The following is a 23897-nucleotide window of genomic DNA, read 5'->3' on the forward strand; positions in this document are numbered from 1 at the left end:
GGTTACTTTACCTAATCAAAGATAGGTCTTGTACAGGTCATCTTTTTCTTTGGTTTATCGTTTCAGACAGAGATGTATGTTACTCACTTCATCATGTGAGATCTATTATACTTATCAAGTACCTACTGTAAGGGAACCACCCCACATGACCTACATAGAATTTTTCTGCTCCCTATGTCCTGGGTTTTAAAAAAAATCCCTTCAACCTTTTTCTTTTTTTCTTTATTTTAAATACTACTTTGTCCAAAATTAGAGTTAAAAACTCCACTTAGTTCTTAATTCCTGAATCACTAACTTTCCCTCAATCTCATGACCTTTACCTATACATCAGGATCAGTGACTGAAAGAAAGTATGCTTTTGGCAGGAGACTTCTCAGTTCTGTACTTAATTACTCTGCTGGGCTCTCCCTGCCTTCCTAATGAATAGGAAATTTTAACAGGGAATGAAACCCTTTGCTGATGTCGGTATGCCTGCAGCTTTTTTGCACTTCCCAGGTTGTTTTCTTCCTGAATGTTTTAGATATAACTAATAATGACTCATTTTTGAACATTCTGAGCATTATGGTTATCATACATATGGAAATAAAATCAATAAAAGATGAGAACATAAACATTTCCATAAAGCTAAAGCATTAAAGATATTCTAAAGCTTACAGCAAATAAATTACTTTCTGACAATAAATAGCTTACCCCTGTAAGATAAATAATCTCATTGGGAATATTTATTACTTTAGTACTTTCAGTGCTTTTAAAATCTAAATGATACCTAGAAACATTATTCACCTAAAGTAGCACATCTTAAATCTCATAGACTTAGCATTTTATACATGGTGTTGCCATTGTAATCTGCTAGCAGTCGCCTTTATTTCTCAAATACTTCTAGCAGTTATGAGTCACTCATATGTCTATGTAATGTGCCTCTGGGGGAAAATTCATGAAAAGGTAATTAGGAATCGTATCCTCCACCATAACCTAAGGAGGAAGATCAGATACCTTTATTCCACCAGTTTTTATCATTAAATCCCTGGATTTGAGTCCATACCTTTATTTTTTCCTAGAAAGACTGAGGATAGATAGGATATCACATGACATCTAGGTAGTACAGTTTATAGAATGGTAGACCTGGAGTCAGTAAGACCTGAGTTCAAATATGCAGACACTTAATAGCTGTGTTGCTCAGGACAAGTCAAATAACCTCTAGCTACCTCAGTTTTCTTATCTGAAAATGGGGATAATAATAGTCCTACCTTAAAGGTTATTGTGAGGATAAAATAAGATAATTTTGTAATTGCTTTTAAACTTTAAAGTACTATATGAATGAAAGCTATGATAATTATATCATATGTGTCAAAGGATGACCTCAACCAGGTATATTTGTGTTAAATCCATTTAAAGAGTAAATTTTAAAAATGTTATTACATAGTTCTAATAATTAGATAGCTAGGCATTGGTCACTGAGACAATTTTTAGGTCAATTTCAGAGGCATTTATTTCTAGTCTACCATATGCTCAATAGGAGTCATACTTTGAATAAACCTTTTGTAAAGTGTTTCATTAGAACCAATCAAATAAATAGATTGGAAGGCAGTTTTGACAATGGAATTTTATTATTTTATTATCATTATTGTAATTTAAAAAATATTCTTTAAGGCAAAGAGTTCAGCTTGGAATTCTGAGTTGGGTTGTAAAAATTATCCCTTTTTGTTTGTAAACAAAGAAGATTCTGGGCAACAAATTTATTAATATCTCATAAAATGATAGTAAAGGAACTGAGAATGGAATCTAGATTTATTTTCTTGAGGGCTTGCTAAATGTTCTCTATCAGGTTCCCTTGTGAAGCTTAAACTCCTTTCTTGGATGAAGTGATCCTTATTTATTTTCTTCATGTCCCTACTGAAAGTGTTCTGCTCAAGAGAAATCTGGCACTGGTTCTTGTATAATTTCATATTCATTCCTGCAATAAGATACAATCTCTTTTAGAGGTTTCCATCTTATTAATAGACTAAAGAATGTAATTTTAAAATTATTAGAACACATAATTATAAGGTTTTTTTGCCAGAAAAAAAACCTTTTGTTTTGTCTATCATAAATACTAATTATAGTTAACTAAGTTGAAAGTCTTTTGGCATACAAAAAATCATATATATTAGCTTTAAGAAAACAAAACTATTAAATAGATATGTGTAATATTTAATGGTAATTCTTATCTTTCAGTCTTAGAAATGCCTTTAATCCATCCTTATCTTTTGTTCAGGAAACCCAGCTTCAGAGATATAACTAGAGCATGGAGTATGGAGCTTTGCTACAAGGTGTAAACTGTAGAGGACACAGCGCAGCACCCAAAGCTTGGCACAGTGCCTGCATGTAATAGGCACTTAATAAACACTTATTGGCTGACTGAAAGCATTTGTGACTTTTAACATGAAACAAACAACAAAGCTAATTATCTAGTTAGCAAGAATTATTAAAAATATAAAACTACCAAATGCCTCACCTCTTTCACACAGATGAATACTAGCTCTAGCAACTCATGTATAGTAGCATTTTGGTAGGCAGGGGTATCTTGCACATGGACACCCACATCCAAATTAAAAAGTTTTTTGTGTGGTTTACACCAGTGATGGTTGGTGCTGCCCCAGGTGAAATATTATGAGTTATGAACCTGTCCAACTTACTAGCCCTACCAATTCTTTCCCATAGTCCCATTGTTTGCTTCTGTCTTGTTTTTGTTTTGAGATCCATTCTGCCCACCCATTCCTGCATCCCGAATTCAGGCTTAAGAAATTTATTGCCTATATCCCTTTGTCATTTGCTCCCTCTCCCCTTCAAACTGTCAGGAACAGTTAGAATCATTTTCCTTGGCTTGAAATTACAGTGATTCTGCCAATGTACATACTTAAAAAAAACTGTAGTAATAAAATTGTTTTTTTCATTTTACTTGCTCTTAATTAAGCACATTGGTTTTTTTTCATGTCAATTATATCTAAAACACACATATCTTATTGTTTCAGGTAATCAATAATCTATGTAAATTATTTAGATCCAAGTAAATTATTTTTCTTCAAAATTGAAATTTTACTTATTGGTAAGAGGGGAAAAAAGTGGACTATTACGCTGGTTTGAGCTACAATTATTTTTTTTCTTTAAAAAAGATAAAAAGTCATTGATTTTATTTTTAAAATACTTGGAAAAGTTACGTATTATATCAGTTTGGTGTACAATTCATGTACTTATGATCAAGAACAGTCATAGAATTAGTTTTTCTGTTATTTAGACTTTAATGCCTGGATATATCGTGTAATATGAGTATTTGATATAAACGTAAATTTATGACTGTTTCATTACTATATAATAGTGAAACAATTTCAAATAATTTTTCCTTGGGAAATTTGTTGATGCAGCTCAAATATTGAATGGAAAAATAATTGCAATGAAAATAAATGGAAGCTTGATATTGAGATAACTATTACATATATTAGTATGATATTATATAAAAGTCAATTGGATATCAGTGTGGTGTACTTAAACCTAGCTTTGAATCTACAGTCAGTTGACTTAAGTTTGAATTGCAGCTCTCTTGCCTAAGTGACGTTGGGGAACTCAGCTAGTCAAATATCATGGAAAGATTAATTTACTGGATCTGCATTTTCTCACTTGTAAAATCAGGAGATTGGACTGATGACACATGGGGCCAACTTATTTATGATCTATGCTATTCATTCCTATACCCACAATCTAAAGGTTGAAAAACTCTTGGAATGTTTTTTTTTTTTTAAAATTGGTAAAGTAACCACCCCAGCTCTCTGCATATTCTCTCTTGATTCCAATGCTACAACTAAACTTTGGTACTTCAAGGATCTGGGATTTGGTCAGTGTGAGTGCTCTGTGCCTTCAAAGACAATCTTCTTGAGTTATTGTAGCTGAAATACTCATTCCCCTGGAATCTGTAAGGTAACAAGCCTCTCTAAACTTAGGCTGGCCATTAGTTGACAGACAGAGTTCATCAACATCTCTGTGCTGGAATTCTTTCAGTTGGGTAGCAGTGGTTTTAGTTTGTGCTCTGTTGGCATTGTTTTTCAAAAACAAATAACAGTGTAAGACTTTGATGAAGAAATGAACACAAAGTTAACAAAATAAAAATAATCTCTACTAACTTTATATCTTTAATGGGATAGATGGAAATATCAGGTATAATCATGGTATGTGTACTTTCAGTAAGTAAGTGTAAAATATGAAAAAGTAAAATCAAAGTGATTAATTTATAAACTTCTGAGGAAAATTTATTTCATTTATTTTTAAAGACATAAAACAATTTAAAACTCTTGTTTTTATGAGGTTTGTTAAGCTAAGGATCAAATCAATAATTTGCAGAAACCTAATTTCACAGTAACATGTTAATTAATTAATTAATTAATTGTTTTTTTATTTTTGAATGGAGCTTTTCTCATTTTTCTCCTTATTATTTTACAGTTGTGTTTGGGCAGTTTGCCTATTTTCAGACAGCCCTAAATGATTTGGCAGAATTATTTGATGGAGCACATCCACAGGCCAGACTTCTCAGCTCACTTTCTGGTTTCCATTCAGGTAAAGAAGCCACAAAGAAACTTTGGGGAACATAACAGGAATGAAAATTTCAAAATGTAGGGATGAGTCATTATGGCTTCAAGGAAATAGTGGAGGGAATTACAAAATAATTGCTTGGTTTTAACTGCTGATTTAACACATTAGAGATTTTACTTCATTTATTTCAATTCCCCCCTCATATTAATCTTTCATTCAAACCACATTTATTACACACCTCCTATGAGCCAGTAACTGCTAGGTAGGCACTAGGAACACAAAACCAAAAATGAAATAGTGTCTTCCCTCAAAGAGCATATATTCTAATGGGAGAGAGGAGTGTACATATATATTAGGATTTACAAAGTATAGTATATACCTAATAAAAACAAGGTAATATTTTTGGGAGGGAAGGAGATCACAAGTAGCTGGGGAGTATGGAAAAGTTTCACAGAAAAGGGGGTATTTGAGCTGAAATTTGAAAGGAATAAGGAAGGATTTATAAATAAATAAATATATATATATATACATACACACACATACATATACACATATACATATGTATGTACATACACACACACACATATATATATAATTTGTAAGAATTCATGTGTATTTTTCTATGCATTTATACTTATGTGTGTACAGATTTTATTGAGCACTTATTATATTTAAGGGATTGTGTTGGGTGCTGATGAAATGAGTACATATCTCTTCAAAAATGGGAGTTACATCTCATAATTACAGAAATTTACATTTACGTGGGATGAGTACATTTAACTGATGTGTTTGCAAAGATAATGAGAAAGGGTAGGTACTATGGACCCTGTCACACACAAAACTAAATTGTGCAACAAAGAAAAGGAGTGAAAATAATTTACTCTTACTTTTAAGTCTTTGGTTTTCTTTTTTCTTCCTCTTTGCAGCCGCCACCCCAATTGTGTGTACAAATAAAATGTAGATAGCTATCAGTTTAGACAACTTTAAAAGCACGATGGGGACAAGGGAATTACAAAAGACTTTTTTGTAATGCTTTTAAATCTTTTAGAGTATTGTGGATTCTAAGAAAGTTTTCAGTAGCATAAGCAACTCCTAACAAAAGTTTTAAGTTAATTCTTTCTAGGTAAATTAAACCCAGAATGATTCTTCAAGAAAGCAACTTGTAGAAGATTATTTTCAACTAATAGAAAAAAAAATGCACTACAAGTGGCTATATTTCCTAAGAAGTCATCATTTCGGAGAGAGTAAAATGTTTTAATTCCAAAGGGGACAAAATGTTTTAAATCTGGCTTACCAAAAAAAAAAAAGTATTTTAGGGTAAAACTGGAGGAAGAAATTATAAAAACCTGGCAGTATATTAAAGTGAGATTGCGAACATAGCTCATCATTTTCTTAGGCATCATCCTAGCAATTTTATTATACACCATAGATTGGTATGTTTTCCAGATTCCCTGACATGTATTTTTTACTATTTTTTTTCTTTACTTATTTGCAGGGGAAACACTGCCTTTGGCTACGTCCAATCAAATTCTGTTGCGGTTCAGTGCAAAAAGTGGTGCATCTGCCAGGGGATTCCATTTTGTTTACCAAGGTAAATTTAGCATAAAATTTTACTTCAGTCTATTCCATGCGTACTGAGAGGAAGTGTAGCCTACTGGAGAGTGCACTGGACTAGAATTTAGAAAGTTTCTCAAGCCTGGCATTGGCTAGCTGTATGAGCTCAGGCAAAGATGTTTTACAAAGTGTTCTACTTTACTTTAGTCATAATAAAATTAGAAACCTGGACCTAATGGTCTCTTAGGTACCTTCCAGCTCTAAGTGTTATGATTCTATGAATATTATGTTATCACTATATATGGCAATATCTTTATGAAATGTAGTGGGGAAAGTTTTTGTTAAATGTCTATAGTATTCAAAATACCAATAGAAGCCTCAAATGCAAAATTAGCAATTAATATACATATGCACAAGTAATATTTTCATTTATGTAATCAAATATACTTATGGAAATCAGAATGTTGATTTTAAAATTGTTTAAAATTAAAATTTTAAAATAAATATCAGTATTGATTTTAATTTCAAGAACATGGCTACAGTAAAGCTTCATTTTATCTAGCATCAATAGAGATAGCATCAGATAACTGAAGCTTACCTTTTTGATCATTATTTTTGCCCTTTTATCACCTACTTAATTTTTATGTAATTCATTCTAAAATGTCTTCTAGACTTTGAGGATCTACTTTTCTTGTTAACTCAAGAACATTACTATGAACATGCACTATTATTTTATGGTAGAATTTACTTTTATTTCTGGGTGTTTTTTTTGGGGGGGCTTATTTAATTTATTTCATTTTCCTGTATATCAACAGTCATAATTTCTTCTGCTAATGTTCTTGTGACAGCCTTCCCCACTTTCTTCTGCTTTGCTGCTTGTATTCTCTTATGGCTTGAGAAATCAGATAACTTAGAAAATTGTTTATTATGTTCATGCCAGTGAATCTCTGAGTTTCGGGATGAGGAGTAAAGTGTTTATCTCACATTTTCCTCTTCCTACCCCTGCCACCCTGTTTTGGGCTTTGTGGCAGCTATTTTGGACACTCAGACTCCTTTTTCACATACTTCCAAGCTTAAGGGAGAATTCGTTACTTCTTCAAACATTTATTAGTCACCTGCTGTTTGTGAAACCTTTAGATAGATGCTAAAGGAAGATAAAGTTTAATCAATCAATAAGCAAACATTTGTTAAGTACTTACTCTGTGCCAATCAATGTATTAAGCTCTAGAGACAAAAGAAAGGAAAAATAAAAGAAAAAATACAAATAATCCCTGTCTCCAGGGAGCTTACATACTAATGGAAGAGACAGCATTAAAGCAAAATAGACATATACATGAAAATATAGAATAGAAAGAAGGTGACCTTGACAGGAAAGCTCAAGTCACTAGGGCGGACTGAAAAGTCCCCCCAGAAAGGTGGCTCAATTTTAAATAAAGCCAGAAATATCAAGAGGCAGAGGTGAGGAAGAAGAGCATTCAGGTACAAGAGCAGAAGGACAGCCAGTACAAAGGTCCTAAGAGAAGAAATGGAATGCCCTGAGAAGGGACCAGTAATTTGGCTGATATCAACCAGATAGTAGAGTATAGATGGCAGCAGTAAATGGAAGTGAATAAAGTATGACAAGCATAGAAAGGTAGAAAGAGACTAGACTGTGAGAGGCCTTAAATGTCAAGTCAATATCTTGATATTTGATCCTGGAGGTAATAGGGAGCCACTGCAGTTTATTACCTAGAGGAGATGATATGGTCAGGCCTATACTTTAGGAAAAACATGTTGGCAGCTGTGTGGAAGATGGAATGGAAATAAGAGACACTTAGAATGCTGTTGGAATAGTCCAGGTGAGAGGTGGTGAGAGTATGAAGTAGGATGATGGATATATAAATAGAGAGAAGGGGGGAAATGACATGGACTAGAATGTCTTTTGAGTGATTAATTAATAGATTTTCTCACCTTGTTAGGATATCGGAGTGGAGTGCCTTCCATATTATCCTCACATTGAGCAAGGAAATTGAACCAAAAGAGGAGACATTAGAAGTGGGAGAGGACGATTTGAATAATACGGTCTCCCTGCCCTTATATAGTTTGTAGCTTAAGAGGGTGATGGCACTTGAGCACAGGGAATTATGATAGTACTTGAAAAAATGCCTTAGAAAGGTGCTGTTTGTCCTTTGTTAGGACTGTGACATCAGGGAGGTGATGTTATGATATGCAACTGAATTGGATTTCAGTGAGGGAGGGCTATGCAAACTCACCAGACTCACTTTCTCCTCCAGAGCCATCTGGGTCCAGTGGCCAGATATAAGGTCTGGACAACTGGAGATTCCTTCCGTCTTTCCTTCCTTCCTTCCTTCCTTCCTTCCTTCCTTCCTTCCTTCCTTCCTTCCTTCCTTCCTTCCTTCCTTCCTTCCTTCCTTCCTTCCTTCCTTCCTTCCTCCTCCCTCCCTCCTCCCTCCCTTCCTTCTTTCCTTCCTTCCTTCCTTCCTCTGTTTCTTCTTTTCCTTTCCCTTTGTCCACATAGGGTATCAAGTACTCTGACCAAAGGGAATGTAAATTTTAATCTCTGAAACTTTTTTTTTTAAGACCAACCTTAACCCCAGATCACTCTGGCTTTCATTGATTGGCCAACATTAAGTCCCTGGCCAAGACCTACCTGGTCATTGCTTGGGCCCAGATTGGCTCAGAATCCATGTAAATAGCAATTGTTTCTGGTTTGGCCAGAAACCCTCAGGTTCTTCCCCTCTGAGATTTTTTTTTTTGAAGAGGCCATTCTTTGCCTCATTTCTTATTAAGCCATTATTACTGAATGGCCAGTACCTCAGTCAAACTGAGACCTGTTAAAGACCTTAGGGAGGTGAAGACAAAATTAACCTAAGTGGCACAGTGGATAGAGCACCAGACCTGAAGTCAGAAGTACCTGAGTTCAAATTCGGCCTCAGACACATAGCACTCACTAGCTGTGTGACTCTGGGCAAGTCACTTAAACCCAATTACCTCACCAAAAAAAAAAAGGGGGGGATGTAAGAGGGGACCAAAAAAGTCCTTACCAACAAGAGTAGCTAGGGAAGGAGATTATAGGAGAAAAGGTTAAGTGCTGCTAATTTCTGGCTTAGTAGATTGTTAAAATTGTTTTGCTTTGTTTTGTTTTAAGGAGATGTAAATGTTGGGGGTTTTTTAAATTATTTTTCATGTTTCTTCTCCTCTCCATGTGGGGGGAGAGGAATAAATTTCTGACTATGTTCCCCTCCTTGATCAAGCCTCTTCCCACAAAAGTGACATGAAAAAAAAAGGTAGAATTAAAGTCTGTCACGTTGTTTATAGATCAGTTCTATTCTAATGCTTTTAGCTTGGATCCAACGCAAAATACATGCCCAGAAAAGATTTCCTTATAAAAATGCCTCACTGTTCAGTCATGGGGTATTCTAGACTGTAATAAAGAAATAGACAGTGAATGATTGATTGACTCAAGAAAAAGTTAAGGAGTATCTGAAGGGGGCTGAAGAAAGTAACAATTGTTTGAGACATGGTAATGTCTCATTGAGTTAAAATTAGTTTTCTAATTGGTCTAAGCTACCTCACTGGGGCAAAGTAAAGGATTATGTTGGAAAAACAAGAAGTAGCAGGAGAGGCAATGTCACTTCCCCTCTCCCACATATACAAAGATTAGAGTGGCAAATCAGCAAGGAAACTTGAACTTCTTTAAGTAGGATACAAGTCTAGGCTTTGTACCTACCTCTCTGAATTAAATGTTTGAAACCAATAGGAAAGTTTAGGAAGTAGTGGATCAAATGGCTTGAGCGGAAGAATAGAATTCTGGGTATTTGTCTTAAGCTTGGATGTTGTACTAGCAATTTAAATAAATAGCAATCTATATGTGTGTATGTATATATACACAGATATGTGTATATATATAATAAACACAGATGAATATGTGTATATGTATGTACACATATACATATACGTCTATATGTGTGTATGTCTATAACATACACACATATATACACACATATATGCACATACATACACACACATATATGACTGAGTACTTTATAAAAACCCTATATACTTCATTTGTCTGATCCGTTGTCCCTGGGGCCATGTTAAAACTGATGTCTTTTCATCAAAATCATATTCTTTGGAGGAATAGATCTCTGATCACAAATGCAATTTAAGAAATCACTCAAAAGCAACTGGAGAAAGTTTTCAATATATATGAAAAGTCAAATTAAACATTTTTTTCATGAAAGATAGCAGTTATATTGAAGCCTAAAAATTATTTGAGCAGTATTGTGTAAAATTCTTATGAATAGTGCTTTCATATACCACTTAGAGTTTGTTCCTTTCATAAACTATTAAAGCTTGAAATTGCACAAGGACTTTTTTTAAAAATCCCAGTTATAGAATGACTAACCCTTGTTAACAGGCTGACAGTTCAGACACACACACACACACACACACACACACACACACACACATGTGCGTGTGTATGTATACATACACACACACACACGTGTGCGTGTGTATGTATACATACACACACACGTGTGCATGTGTATGTATACATACACATACATACATACATATATGTGTGTATCTATATGTGTATATGTATATATACACACATATGTATATGTGTGTATCTCTCTCTCTCTATCTATATATTGTATCCACTTATTTCAGGGAAAACATATAGTAGCAGGGCAAAAAAGATATGGGTGACTTTAGCTCTACAAGGTCTTAATTTTCTGTAAATATTGCATAGAAATATTTTATTATAAGGCACAAAAAATATTTAATAATGACTTTAATGATGGTGTTAATATATCTATCAAGCATTTTATCAATAAACGATTGTCTAGTGGGTTCCACAATGTGCCGGGGTGTGATGGTATCTTTAGACTCAGTCTTTATGTGCCATTTTTTTTTTATTAGAGCCCCTACCATGCAAGTTTCTTCACCTATGTGAGACTCACATTCCTCATCTATAATGTGAGATCTATAAGTTCTCTTTTGGCTCTAACTTAATCTTTGGTCATTCTATGAATTGTTTAGAATATGGCAGCCACAAAACTGTTGAGAGACATTGTAATATTTCTCCTTTCCTAGCATCATGGAAGCTCCCAATGAGACTTTAGAATTCCCAAACTATCAGAATTTCCTGGGAATTCAGAGGACAGGGATCTTATGCTATAGTTTGTTAGCATATTATAGAATAATCCCATGACTTCCTCTATGAAAGGAGGCTCTCCAGCCAATTGTCCTTGTTGGCTATATTGACTTTTTCACTCTGTGTACATGTTTGGAACTACCAGCAGTCCCCTTTCTACTTCTCTGCTTTCTCAGTTTTTTTTTGTTTGTTTTTGGTTTTGTTTCTGAGGACATTTGGAAACTTATTAATAAGGTTGGTTGTCCTACAAGAGGCAGCGGTAGCTGATTTCAATTCTAGGGGAAATCCACATATTCACTCACATTATTCTTTTATTAGTCTTTATCATTACATTAAATAACTTCAACTTAAACATTCTTATCAGTGAAACTTTTGTCATTTCATTAATTCCTGATGTACCTAATATATTTGTATCTTCTAATTCCCATTACTTCCATTACTTTTCCCCAAACTTCCATTACTTTTAGGTTTATTAAGCAGATTTCTTTTTGTTTCTTTTTTGATAATATACTACTGAGTTGTGCTATCCTATTCATTTATATCTATTATCAACTTAAAATACTACATAAGAAAGGGCTGGCATATTTATTTCACATATACATAATTACTAAGTGCCAGCAGCTGGTGTGGTGTAAGACAGAGGGGTGAAAGAAATAGGGGAAGGGGAACTGGAGAAAGAAAAGTCGGCCTAAGCGAGTCTGAAACTAATGCTCATAAGACTAGTTTATTTCAGGTGTTACATGATTATATACTATAGAAAACAAATTTATACCGTGAGAAATGATCTACAAGTGCTAATTAATAACATAAACAATCTAAGCAGCTAAAGATCCTCATTTTCTCACAAGAAAGTAGTTTTAATGCCAAACTTCATATCTATTGTTTCCCTGCCCAATTCTTAGTATTGTCTACCAGAGTCAGCCACCTGGCCTCAAGGCTGAGCATGAGTGAGAACTTAGAATCAACAAACTATAACAAATAGAGCTAGGGCAAGAGTCATGGAAGCGTTTATCTCGAGGCAAGTCTCTATGCGTACTGACCCCTAAAGTCTATAAGGACTTAGAGGTTTTCCATAAGGGTTGGCCCCCTACAACTAAGCATTGTATGTTCTCCTCCATGGAGCTTCAAGGTTCAAGATGGAAGATAACACTTGGAGTCAGTGAAGTCTTAATTCTTCTCTTACCCTCCATTAGATTATAAACTCCTTGGGAATATGGTTTGTGTCATGTCTCACTGAACACAGTGGGCACTGAATAAATGTTTTATGCATTGTTATAACACTTCTAATTAGGTGACTTAAAAATTGTGCGTGTTTTTACTGTTTTATTTTCCTGTTCCAGTCACCCAAATGAAAGACCTGAATTTCAGAAGTCATGTAGGGAAGAAACAGTCCTGGACTGGTAGAAAACTAAGCTCTAATTCCAGTTCAACTAAATAATAATTTTTCACATATTATTTGATTTATATGGGAATCTTTTCCTGTACATGTATAATAAAGCAAGTGAATAAATCAACCCCTAATGTCCTTCAATGATGATGATCTATGAATATGATTCCTTGACTCAGGAGAAATAAAAAATTTCCCACAAATGGGTAAAACACAAAAACAGATTCCATATGTAGAATTGTCCTATTCAGACATTTGAAAGGCAACATGGTATAGTGGAACACTTAAATCAGAATTAAGAAAAACTGGGCTCATATTTCACCTCAAATACTTTCTAGCTATTTAATCTTTGGAATGTCATTTGATATCTCTGGGCCTATGTCCCTAATTTGTAAAATGAGAGGTTTGGACAAGATAGCCTCTAAATCCACAAACTTATGATTTGCAGTCCCTAAAATTGAGAATTGAACTCAACAAAAGTCTTAGAAGAATCCTCAGCAATTCGTAAGTGAAGTAGAAAATACAAAGTTGAAGCTTATGTGCACGTTTGTGCAGACAGGTCTTCTTTAACTTTTTTTCTTTTCTTATAGTTTATCAACATGTAAATTCATGTTATTATTGATTTTCCCTAGTATTCGTTTCTTTTTCGATATTTCAAACAACACATGAAAGCTTAGTAGTTTATTTTTTACTTGTGCTCAATTTAAACATATATCAAAAAAGCATGAAAGGTATATTTCTTTTTTTTTCTTAATGAAGATGGAATATAAAAGTTTAGTTTGTGTCGTAGTGAGTTTGATCTGAATTCAGTTGCTGGTAGATATAGACAGAAGACTTTAAAAAACTTTTTTGTAACTGGAAAAGATCAGTTTTGGAAAATAGGAAATGCTACCCTTTGATCATAAAATGAATCAAGTCAACTTACTTCACTTGCATGCTCATGGTTAGTTCTATATTTTTTACTACAGTTACTTTTAAGAGGGATACATTGGATAAATCACTGTATATTCATTTCTGCACTTCAGTCTGCTTTTGCTATTTGATGACTATCAATAAGCCTACTACATTTTCCTCCCTCTTCTCTTCTTATTAAAAAAAATATGCTTACAATTGCAGGACTGGCTGTTTTCCAGCATCATAGACCCCCCAGAGACGTGCATCCGGTCTCTGTCTGAGCACACTAATCTGGCCTGCAAAGTCAATCATTTCATTTATCACCCTCTATTCCAGGTTGACCTTATTCCTTTTCACTTTTCCACTGGGCTGATTTCAATTTTGTTCCACAGCAGTGTGAAACATTTACTAAAAGATGGAGAATAATTACTCCAGTAAATAGAATTTATCTCATGCTGGAAATGTCTAGCTTAACATCAAGAAATATGGGGAATGGCTGATGGGGAAAAAAAAGAAGATTGTTCTATCCCCTCCCCCAAAGACATTGCACATCAACAACTTCATGTCTAGATTGCATGGCTTTCTCTTGTCCCACTTTTATTTTATTTTATATTTTAATTTATTTTTATGTCAGGTTCTCCTCTCTCACACAGACTGAAAATATAGCAGCCACTCATGGCTTCATCCCACTATTGCCAGGCTTGGGGGCTTTGAACTGCTTCAGTTCTCTACCTGAGCTGTTTCACCCTTCCTGGTGGCCTAGAGCTCGTCATATTGGTGCTGGACTTAGTGTGGATAGATTCTCAATGGGGTCAGCTTATTGCCACTCAGAAATCCCTGCTCAAGTGATGAACAACCTCAGCATCCATTGTAGTAGAAATTACAGGTGTACACAACCATGCCCAGCTGCCCCACTTTCTAAGAAATGTAAAATTAGTTTCTTTTCTGTGTTTTCTAATCTTCCTTGTCAAATGGACAAATCTCTCCAATTTTATTTAGGCATGGGTTTTGTTAAATTGGCTTTAATATACCAGTTGATACCATAAAAACAAAAATAACAATGACAACAAAAACTTTGCTGCCTCACCTAGTTGTCTTTTCTCCCCATCCCTCCAAGCCTATATATTAATGCAACAAAACATTTAATGATTTTACTGCATCTTGTACAAACATAGAAATACTTTCAAAAACTTCACTCTTTCTTTGAATATTTAAGTTGAAATAGAAAAATAATCAGGGAGCTATTTCTTCATCATTTAAAAGGTTCTTGGGGCAGGTAAGTGGCACAATGGATAGAGCACTGGCCCTGAAGTCAGGAGGACCTGAGTTCAAATCCGGCCTCAGACCAAACACTTGACACTTACTAGCTGTGTGACCCTGGGCAAGTCACTTAACCCCAATTGCCTAAAAGCAAGAAAAAAAAAGGTTCTCAAGCATTGTTTATTGTAAACAAATTTGACAAATCATCCTCTTCTTCCATAACTATGTTGCAGTCATAAAACATGTCCAAGAAATGTGAAAAGGATCAATGGTATTTTAACTATTAATGCAAAATTACAGGCAACTAGGGGCTTACTTCCTGTTTCACTTGTTTTAAAAAGGAGATCCAACCCTTAAATAGTTTTTATGTTTTACACTGCTGAGATCATGGAATATCAGAACTGGAAGTGTGTTACCTAATTTTATTCATTTTATCATCTTATTGGACATGATTTTAAATCCTGAATAGAATTTAGGTCAATCAAAATAATCTCTTTGACACTGCTCTAAATGAATTGCTTTCTTAACAGTGTTTCATAATGTCAGCTATGGCACGGTTCATCATTGTTCATTTTCAAGACCAGACAGTGATTCCATAGAATAGAAAAAGAATGAATTCTTAAAGAAAAAAAGGAGAACTATGTGCCTTTTCTCATAGAATTTCATATGTTGTGAAAAAAAGAAAAGCAGATACAAAGATACATGAAGGTACAGTTCTGGATATTTTAGGATTGGGGCATCATAGTATATTAGAGCTGGAATGGAACTTAGAGATCATTATAATCCCCTTATTTTACTGAAACTGACACTCAGAGAAGGAATGTGATGTGGCTAAGGTCACATAGTTAGTGGCAGACAAAATAATTTGAACCCAGATTTTGGCCCAAAATCTTTCCATTGTACTACCTTCCCTCTATCATAAAACTAAATAAACATTGACGTTAATGGCACATAACAGCAATGCAAGGAATTGTACCAATTTGTTTGAATTCTAGAACAAAAAAACTTTCAATGAATTTTTATATACATACAGGTGTGGATGTATGTATATGTGAGTATGTCTGTATGTATTTATATTTGGACTGGACCTATGATTTCATTGGTTTAGGAATCTCCTCAGGAAGGACTTCCTTTACCAATGCAAGTCAGTAAACATTCTCTACAACATATAGGGTGAGAGTTGCTTGGGGCCACTGACAGGTTCAGTGATTTGCTTGGGATCAAATAGGGAATATATATTGGAATGAAACTTGAATTTGGGTCTTTGTGACTATGGAACAAGCTTTCAATTCAGTATTCCAAGGTGCCTCTTTTGGGTGTGTCTGTGTCATTAAAAGGCAGAAATGCACACTTTTACACGCACACACACACACACACATCTAGTGGAAAGATAATTCATTGGAATCAAAGAGACTTGAGTACTCACCTAGATTTGCTACTTTCTGAGTAGTGTTGGGCAAGGACTTTAAATTCTCTGTGTTATAAGTAACACATTTTATAAACAAGGGATTGCAGTGCTTACCTCACAAAATTGTTATGAAGTTAAGATGAGATAATGAACGAGAAAATATTTTGAAAAATCTGATGTATGATATGCATATAAAGTAAAATTATTATTTAATATTTTTCTATGTTCACTTTAAATTCATTTAAAATACAATGCCATTTATAATAGGAAAATAATTTTATTTTTCCTTTTTTGGAAAAAACACCACCACTACTCTTTAGCTGTTCCACGTACAAGTGATACACAATGCAGTTCTATCCCAGAGCCAAGATATGGAAGGAGAATTGGCTCTGAATTTTCAGCCGGTTCAATTGTTCGATTTGAGTGCAACCCTGGATATCTACTTCAAGGCTCCAAAGCAATCCGGTGCCAATCAGTGCCTAATGCATTAGCTCAATGGAATGACACAATACCAAGCTGTGTAGGTAAGCAATTATTGGCTGGGTTTAATAGTGCACAAGAGCCCTATATCAGAATTGTACAACAGTTTCAGAAAGTAGTTTTTCCTTAGACCTATATATTCATTTGCTATCAATTAATAATGGTCATGTCCAATCTAAAAGGGTAATTTGTCATGTCAGAAATGATTGAGTACCAGCTGGAGGGTAGGAAATATGGTGTTTCTTATAATAACTCATTAGATGAACAAGTATGATGCATGTTCCCCCGCCCCCTTGCATATTTATTAACTATGTGACCAATTCTAAAGCTATAAATATAGTACACAATTCTAGGGTTTTTTGAAAAGTACTATGTTGATAGATCTTTTATGTGTTGTCCCTTTAGTAAATTTTTGCTGATGAATTATTGAAAAGTCATATGCTAATCCTGAGCAAATAACAATGGTACTACTAGTTGTAGCTTATTTATTTCACTTTATGTAACAGCCTTTGGTAGAATTAAACTTAGTCCTTTGAATTCATTTGCATATTTTAAGAGTATTTTCTTTCTGATCTCGCTCATAAATTCCATTAATATCAAATAAGATACCAAGTACTTAAAACTGTGTTAGATTAATTATTTTAAACAGCACTCTTTCCAGTCATATCACTGTTCTTCATAGACCATCCTAATTAGTCTTCCTAGGAATTTTTGCCTGTATATTAAATATAACTGAGCAAATATCATCAGCTGATTTTTTAAAATTAAGAAAATATGGCTGAATTTGTACACTGATTAAAACTTGTCAAATGTGGATTGTCACTGTGTGTTTGAAAATCCTCTTAGAAGTGGATCACATCATCAGAAATCAAAACAATATATCACATTCTACTTTACGTTCACAAACTATGTGCTTAAATGTAATAATGCTTTCTAGTTCCCTGCAGTGGCAATTTCACACAAAGGAGAGGTACTATCCTCTCCCCTGGTTATCCTGAGCCATATGGCAATAACTTGAACTGCATATGGAAGATCATAGTCACGGAAGGATCAGGAATTCAGGCAAGTCCCTGTTCTGCAAAATGTGGAATGATTGGCCTCAGGACTTTGAAATAGTTTATTTATATCTTTTTATTTTAAATTTGTGGAAAATAATTTGTTTACTAGTGGTTTTTGTTGATGGTTTCTAATCTTCCTTTGTAGTTCAGAAAAATAAAGCAGAGGAAGGCCAAATCTATCAATTATTATATTGTCTGAAATTTATTATGTCTATGTACTCACAGACCTCTGGCTACCTGTATCTAAGTCTCTCTATCTATCTATCTCTCACATGAATCTAACTTTGGTTATTTTATTTTATATTAATTTACTATTATGATTTTAAGTCATTTCATTTCATTATAACTATATCTACATCTATATTTACAGCTATATTTTATACATGTCCATCTTTGGTTACTTTATTTGGTGTTATTTTACTGTAAATTTCATGATATTTTAATTCATTATATCTACATCTATATCTAAATCTCTATATACATTTTCATGAACAATTCCATTGTGTTCATTCTTGGCTCCTTTCTTTGGTATTATTTTATGCTATTTGTATCTATGTCTAGTCAGTATCTATATCTTTCATGTATCTCTCCTTGATTAGGGTTATTTTAATGTTATATCTATTATCTTTATCTCCATCTGTTTCTATTACTTTCTATAGTTAGAGTTCATTTTTTTATTCATGGTTACTTTCTTTGGTGTTATTTTATATTCTATCCCTCTTCATTTTATTAAGAATATTTATGTAATTAACATTAGTCTTTAAACTAAAAAAAAAATTAGCTAACCTAATGTGATTATGTTCCAGATTCAAGTAATCAGCTTTGCCACAGAACAAAACTGGGATTCCCTCGAAATCTATGATGGTGCAGATATGACTGCACCAAGACTTGGAAGTTTTTCAGGTAATAAAACTATTAATTCTTATTTCATAGAACTCAAATTAAACTTTCTGAACTACTGTAAAAACAGCTGTCGTATACCCAAAAAGACTTGTTTAAATTTTTGCAGTTCTTTTTGCTTATATTAATTTGGGGTTTCTAATTGCACAAATACAATCCATTATTTGTATGCATATTAATGAATTTTATCAGCTTGTATTTGATATGAAGTTAATAGTAAGCATTTACCTGAGAAATTATTTTTTAATGGACATCAAAATGCCATATCAAATCAAATAAAAAATACACACTTGTATGAACAGATATTCAGTTTTGTGCTTATTTTCATTGAAATTGTCAATTTTACTATTTATACTTCAAGGAGGGTAGTTGATTTTCCCCATATTTCCTAATGAAACATCAAACATAGTCTTCTTGCATAGACTCAAGCATAGACTCAGCCAGTACAGCAAGTGAGATAGTGGAGTGGCTAATGACAGCAGCCTCTTCAGTTACCTTTTGGTCACCATTCCCAATCAGTGCTGCCTCTTCCTTCCCATAACTGTGAAAATTGCTAGGATTCTTGGAGTCATTTATTGGTTTTCAGAGTATTTATAAAGTTGTCATTTGAGTAGGTAGCAGCTTAAATCTAATGAAGATAAGGAGATACTGATGATCCATGTAGATTTTAGAACATTTGTTACACACACATAACCAAAAGAACATCAGATTCATTTTGGAAAAATTAAAATTAAAAAAAAACCTCAAGCTATTTAGGTAAAAGCCTAAAAAAATTATACTCTTTTCAGTTCAGAAAAACAGAAATTTGTGCATGCATACACACACAAGTGCGCATACACACATACACACACACACACACACACACACACACACACAAACACACAAATAGGAATAATGTCCAACCAAAAATATGTCTTGTTTTAAGTAGTAGCAGTAAAGAAGAAAACACTTTTTGGCCCTGATTCATTTGCAGATTAGTCCTGGGAAAAGATTGCTTTTAAATCAAAGTTTCACTTTGTATTCCATGTACTGAGCATTGATTTCAATATCACCATAAGTAGTAATTAAATTCAATAGGTAAAGAAATGGAAACCTTATCTAGCTCATATTGGAACATAGAAGTGAGATTTAAAATATAAGTAGTTATCATTTCTCATAGGATTTGAAATGGGGGGAAAAGTCTCATACTGCATAGTGGCATAGTGTGTGTGTGTGTGTGTGTGTGTGTGTGTGTGTGTGTGTGAGAGAGAGAGAGAGAGAGAGAGAGAGAGAGAGAGAGAGAGAGAGAGAAAGAGAGAGAGAATAGTTTGATTCTTAGTCCTTCAGATATAAAACATGTTTCAATTAATAAGTGATATGAAATTTATCTTGAAGACTCCTAAGTAGGACTGAATTCAATTGAAGATGAGTATTAAGGTATGTCAGTTATTCAGATACATTAATCAAACATTCAATTTTATTATGAGCCTTACTTGAAGTTACGTTAGTAACATATATAGCTTCCCCCAAACAGATTAAAAAAAACATACATTTTAGAAATTAAGTAGTACATTGAATGAAGACATTGACCTTTAAAACTCCAAAGAAATCAACAGATATGAAGACAAGAAAGTAAATAATACAATGGGAAGATCAATATGTAGAGGAAATAGTTCATTCAATTGAAAGTTAAAGAATGTCTATGCTTTGTCTAAAGACATTTTCTGTGGAAATAAGTAGTGCATGCCTGTTGAGATGGTTTTATGTTCTATGTGGATGTTTAATGTACTGTTATAATTTTTTTTTAAAAATTAAATTTTTTAATTGTGCACCTTTTGGTGGTGGTATTGTAATAAAAATGAAAAATGGAAATAGAAATTCACTTCTCATCCACTAGGTTTCCAAGTCTTTTAGCATATTGTATATAGAACATGCACTCAAGAATGCTTAGTTAGTACATATTTTGGACATTACTTAGTTCTGGACCATTTTCATGAATATCTTATATCTTTTCTCTTTTTACATGCTCATGTATAGAGATGTTGGGTGAGGTTGATAGGAATCTCAGCATATCTTAAAAAGCTGATTGAACCAACTTACATAATGATCCAGTGACATGATCCAGGTAGTGTTTCTTAAATGGTAGTCATCATAGAATGGATTGGAGAGCAAAGAGTTGAGGCAAGAAGAGTCATTTGAAGGCTACTACATATAAGAATCAAAAATAACTCAGGTTTCAATTCTGAGTGATTAGGGGAAAATGATGGGAGCATTAACAAAAATAAGGAAGAAATCACTTTTAGAGATGGAATAAAGAGAAAAGGAAATTTTTTTAAATTAAATTCAATAAAAATATTCAATATTTCCTCTGGGCAAGGAAGTGTGCTAGATGTTGAGGGAGGTGTGGTGTTGAATAAAATAACAGTTTTGCCCTTGAGGAGCTTATAGTAAAGTAGAGATAATGAAATAGGTACCTGTGAAAAGGAATAATGGTAGAAAAAGTGAAGAGTCAAGGGTATGTCCTGGAGAGGAATGGAGAAATGACTGGCCTGGATATTTTGCAAAAGTGGAAATTCTAGGAGGACCCAGCCAGTCTGAGGAAGGAGTCTAGAGGGGAAATAAACTTCCAGAATGAGGAAGATTCTGTGGCATTATAGAGAAAGTTCAGAGAGTCAACAATGCAGCCTCTCCCTTTTCCTTTTTCCTTACCATTCATCAATCTGCCTTCATCATTTCCCCTCCTATCCATCCTTTCCTTCTATTCGCAGTGCCAGCACTCTAATAGAGGTGCTAAATCCCTCAGGACAGAAATATGCCATAGCCTTGCTTGCTGTCTCATCATGATGACATGAGTTAGCAAAATGCTTCCTATTGAGAAGGGTTATTTAAGTATCAAATACATAACTGCATTAATTTGCATATAGAATTACAATGGTAGAGGGAATGTGAATAATATTTTAGTGTTCATCTTATCAATAAACAAATATAAGAATCTGCAGAAGAAATTGTGCCCCATACCCTTCCTTGTCTACTTTCCCAAAAGTGACATAATAGATTTCAAAATGCTGTAATATGCTGTTATCAGTTATCACAAATAGTATTATTTTTCCTGAATCAGTTTGTGATAACTTATACTGTTTATGGCAAATTTTATTAATTTCCAACATGGAAGAATCTGCTATAAAATTTTTCTTTTCCTGGGAGGATTATATATGTATGTATGTATGTATATACACATAAAATATATAAGTATGTATTGTATATGTGTGTCATTTTGAATAAAGATATTTGAATTATTGATAAAATTGTAAAGATACTTTACAGATCATCCAATCTGACTCAGTTATTTGAGAGAGAAGACAACTGAGGGAAAGAAACCTTCAATGATTTTGCCCATTATCATCCAACTAATTGATTGGCAGACTCAGAATAACTCTAGTATCTTGAGTCCTATTGTTTCATTCATGAATTTATTCATGCATTCATTCATTAAGTTCTACTATATGCCAGGTACTATGTTAGCTCTAGAGATACATAGATAAAAACAAAACAGTACCTACCCTCAACGAGTTTATATTCTGTTAGAAGAAACACTACATACATGCATACAGAAAATTAAATACACAATAGATGACAAAATAATTTCTGAATGTAAGAGCACTAGAATCTGAAGAGATCAGGGTACTTAAGCTAAGTTTTAAAGAAGAGCTAGCATGCCTAAGACAGAGCAGCCAGTACAAAGGCACAGAGATAGTAAAGATAATGATGTTTATAGGAAACAGCATGCTATCAGTATTGCTGAAATGTATGCAGAGTGTTTGAAGCAGTCATGGGGAATAAACCTGGAGCCAACTGTGAACAATTTTAAATGCCAAACAAAGAATTTTGAATTGGATACTAGGGTTCATAGCTAGAAGGATCCAGTGGACCTAGTTGAACAAGGAAGTGAAAAGACCCCATCTTCTTTAATATTAAGTTGGTGGCTATGCAGTAGATAATTGAGAGACAGGGAAGACTGGACACATTCTAATTAGGAGAATATTTCAGTAGTCTCAGTGAAAGGCAGTAAGGGACCAAAGTATGGTAGTTATGTTACAAATGGAAAGAAAGGGGTGAATGTGAGGGATGTTGTGCAGGTAGAATTATTCCCATGCTCCTGGCACTAAACCATGCTGCTTCTCTCACGACTTGCATGTAGACAGAAATTTATTGAAAACGTAGCTTTTAATGGTTATGACTTAACTACTACTAATATCTCTAGGGGAAATACCTTTCTTTTGAATTGAGACATATGAATCTTTTTGATGTGTAAGTTAACATGTAAATATTTGGTAATTTGGCAAGAAATATAAATTCCCTTACTCAATTTAAGGCATATAAGAAATAATTCTTGCCTTAAAGTCCTAATCTGATGCCTCATGAAGATAACTCTGGGTTCTTGAAGATCATGCTGTCATTATTGAACAAGCTTGGGCAAAACCTATCAGACTAGAAGAACTTCACAGTCCCCATGATAATCGGCGTAGCTAAGGACTAAGAACCTCTTCACCACATTTGGCCACCAAAAAGTTATTTTTTAACTCACTAACTCATTAAGATCCATCACTAAATTGTTTAGAGGATGGAATTAATACTAGTAGAAAAAGTGCCATTTTATTGAAGTATTAAGGAGAATGTATTGTTTTATTTTTTAAAATTATTTTATAGTTATTTCATTTTTGACTTGACACTAGGATTTTCTTTGAAGTAACTACCCTAAAATTCTGGGCCCATCATTGTCAATTTCTTCCAAAGAATAACTCATCTCTATCAATTAATTGAATTGTGCTTCCTTATTAAAGTTAAAGGATCATTTTAATAAGACTATAAAATACAATGCATTAATAAATGTTTCTTCATTTGTGTATTATAACAAAGAAAAAAATCATTCAATTTGCTTATCACTTTTAAGAGAGCCCATCTTATTGTACTTTATGATTTAAATATTTGACTATCTTGGGAATTTCCCTTTTTGTTATTTTCCTATTTCAAAACTTTCTTCAGTATTCTAATTTCTTTTTTCAAATGTGACCTTAGCTCCTCTGTGTCTCCTACTGATTCTTCAGCTGGTATAACATGAGCTAGGGCATTTTAAGTGAAGAGAAAGTATTCAATATAAATGAATATATGCCTTCCTTTTTCACACAGTTTTGGTTGAACTCATTCAGAGACCTCTGTGGGAACATCATTCAGTGTTAGTCACAGTGGGAATAG

The 23897-nt window shown here is 33.8% G+C and overlaps 1 protein-coding gene across 1 annotated transcript in view; it reads left to right on the forward strand.

The window, feature by feature from the left end:
* The window catches only part of CSMD1 (CUB and Sushi multiple domains 1), a 1378384-nt gene that overhangs the window by 994765 nt on the left and 359722 nt on the right, over positions 1 to 23897 (forward strand). Inside the window, exons 30-34 of the mRNA XM_078149151.1 lie at positions 4471 to 4584; positions 6056 to 6151; positions 16548 to 16751; positions 17645 to 17769; positions 18572 to 18668. Coding sequence (XP_078005277.1) covers positions 4471 to 4584; positions 6056 to 6151; positions 16548 to 16751; positions 17645 to 17769; positions 18572 to 18668 — 636 coding nt within the window. The remainder of the gene's footprint in view (positions 1 to 4470; positions 4585 to 6055; positions 6152 to 16547; positions 16752 to 17644; positions 17770 to 18571; positions 18669 to 23897) is intronic.

Source organism: Phascolarctos cinereus, unplaced genomic scaffold (assembly GCF_003287225.1).
Source record: "Phascolarctos cinereus isolate Bilbo 61053 unplaced genomic scaffold, phaCin_HiC Scaffold_2;HRSCAF=192, whole genome shotgun sequence".
NCBI lineage: Eukaryota > Metazoa > Chordata > Mammalia > Diprotodontia > Phascolarctidae > Phascolarctos > Phascolarctos cinereus.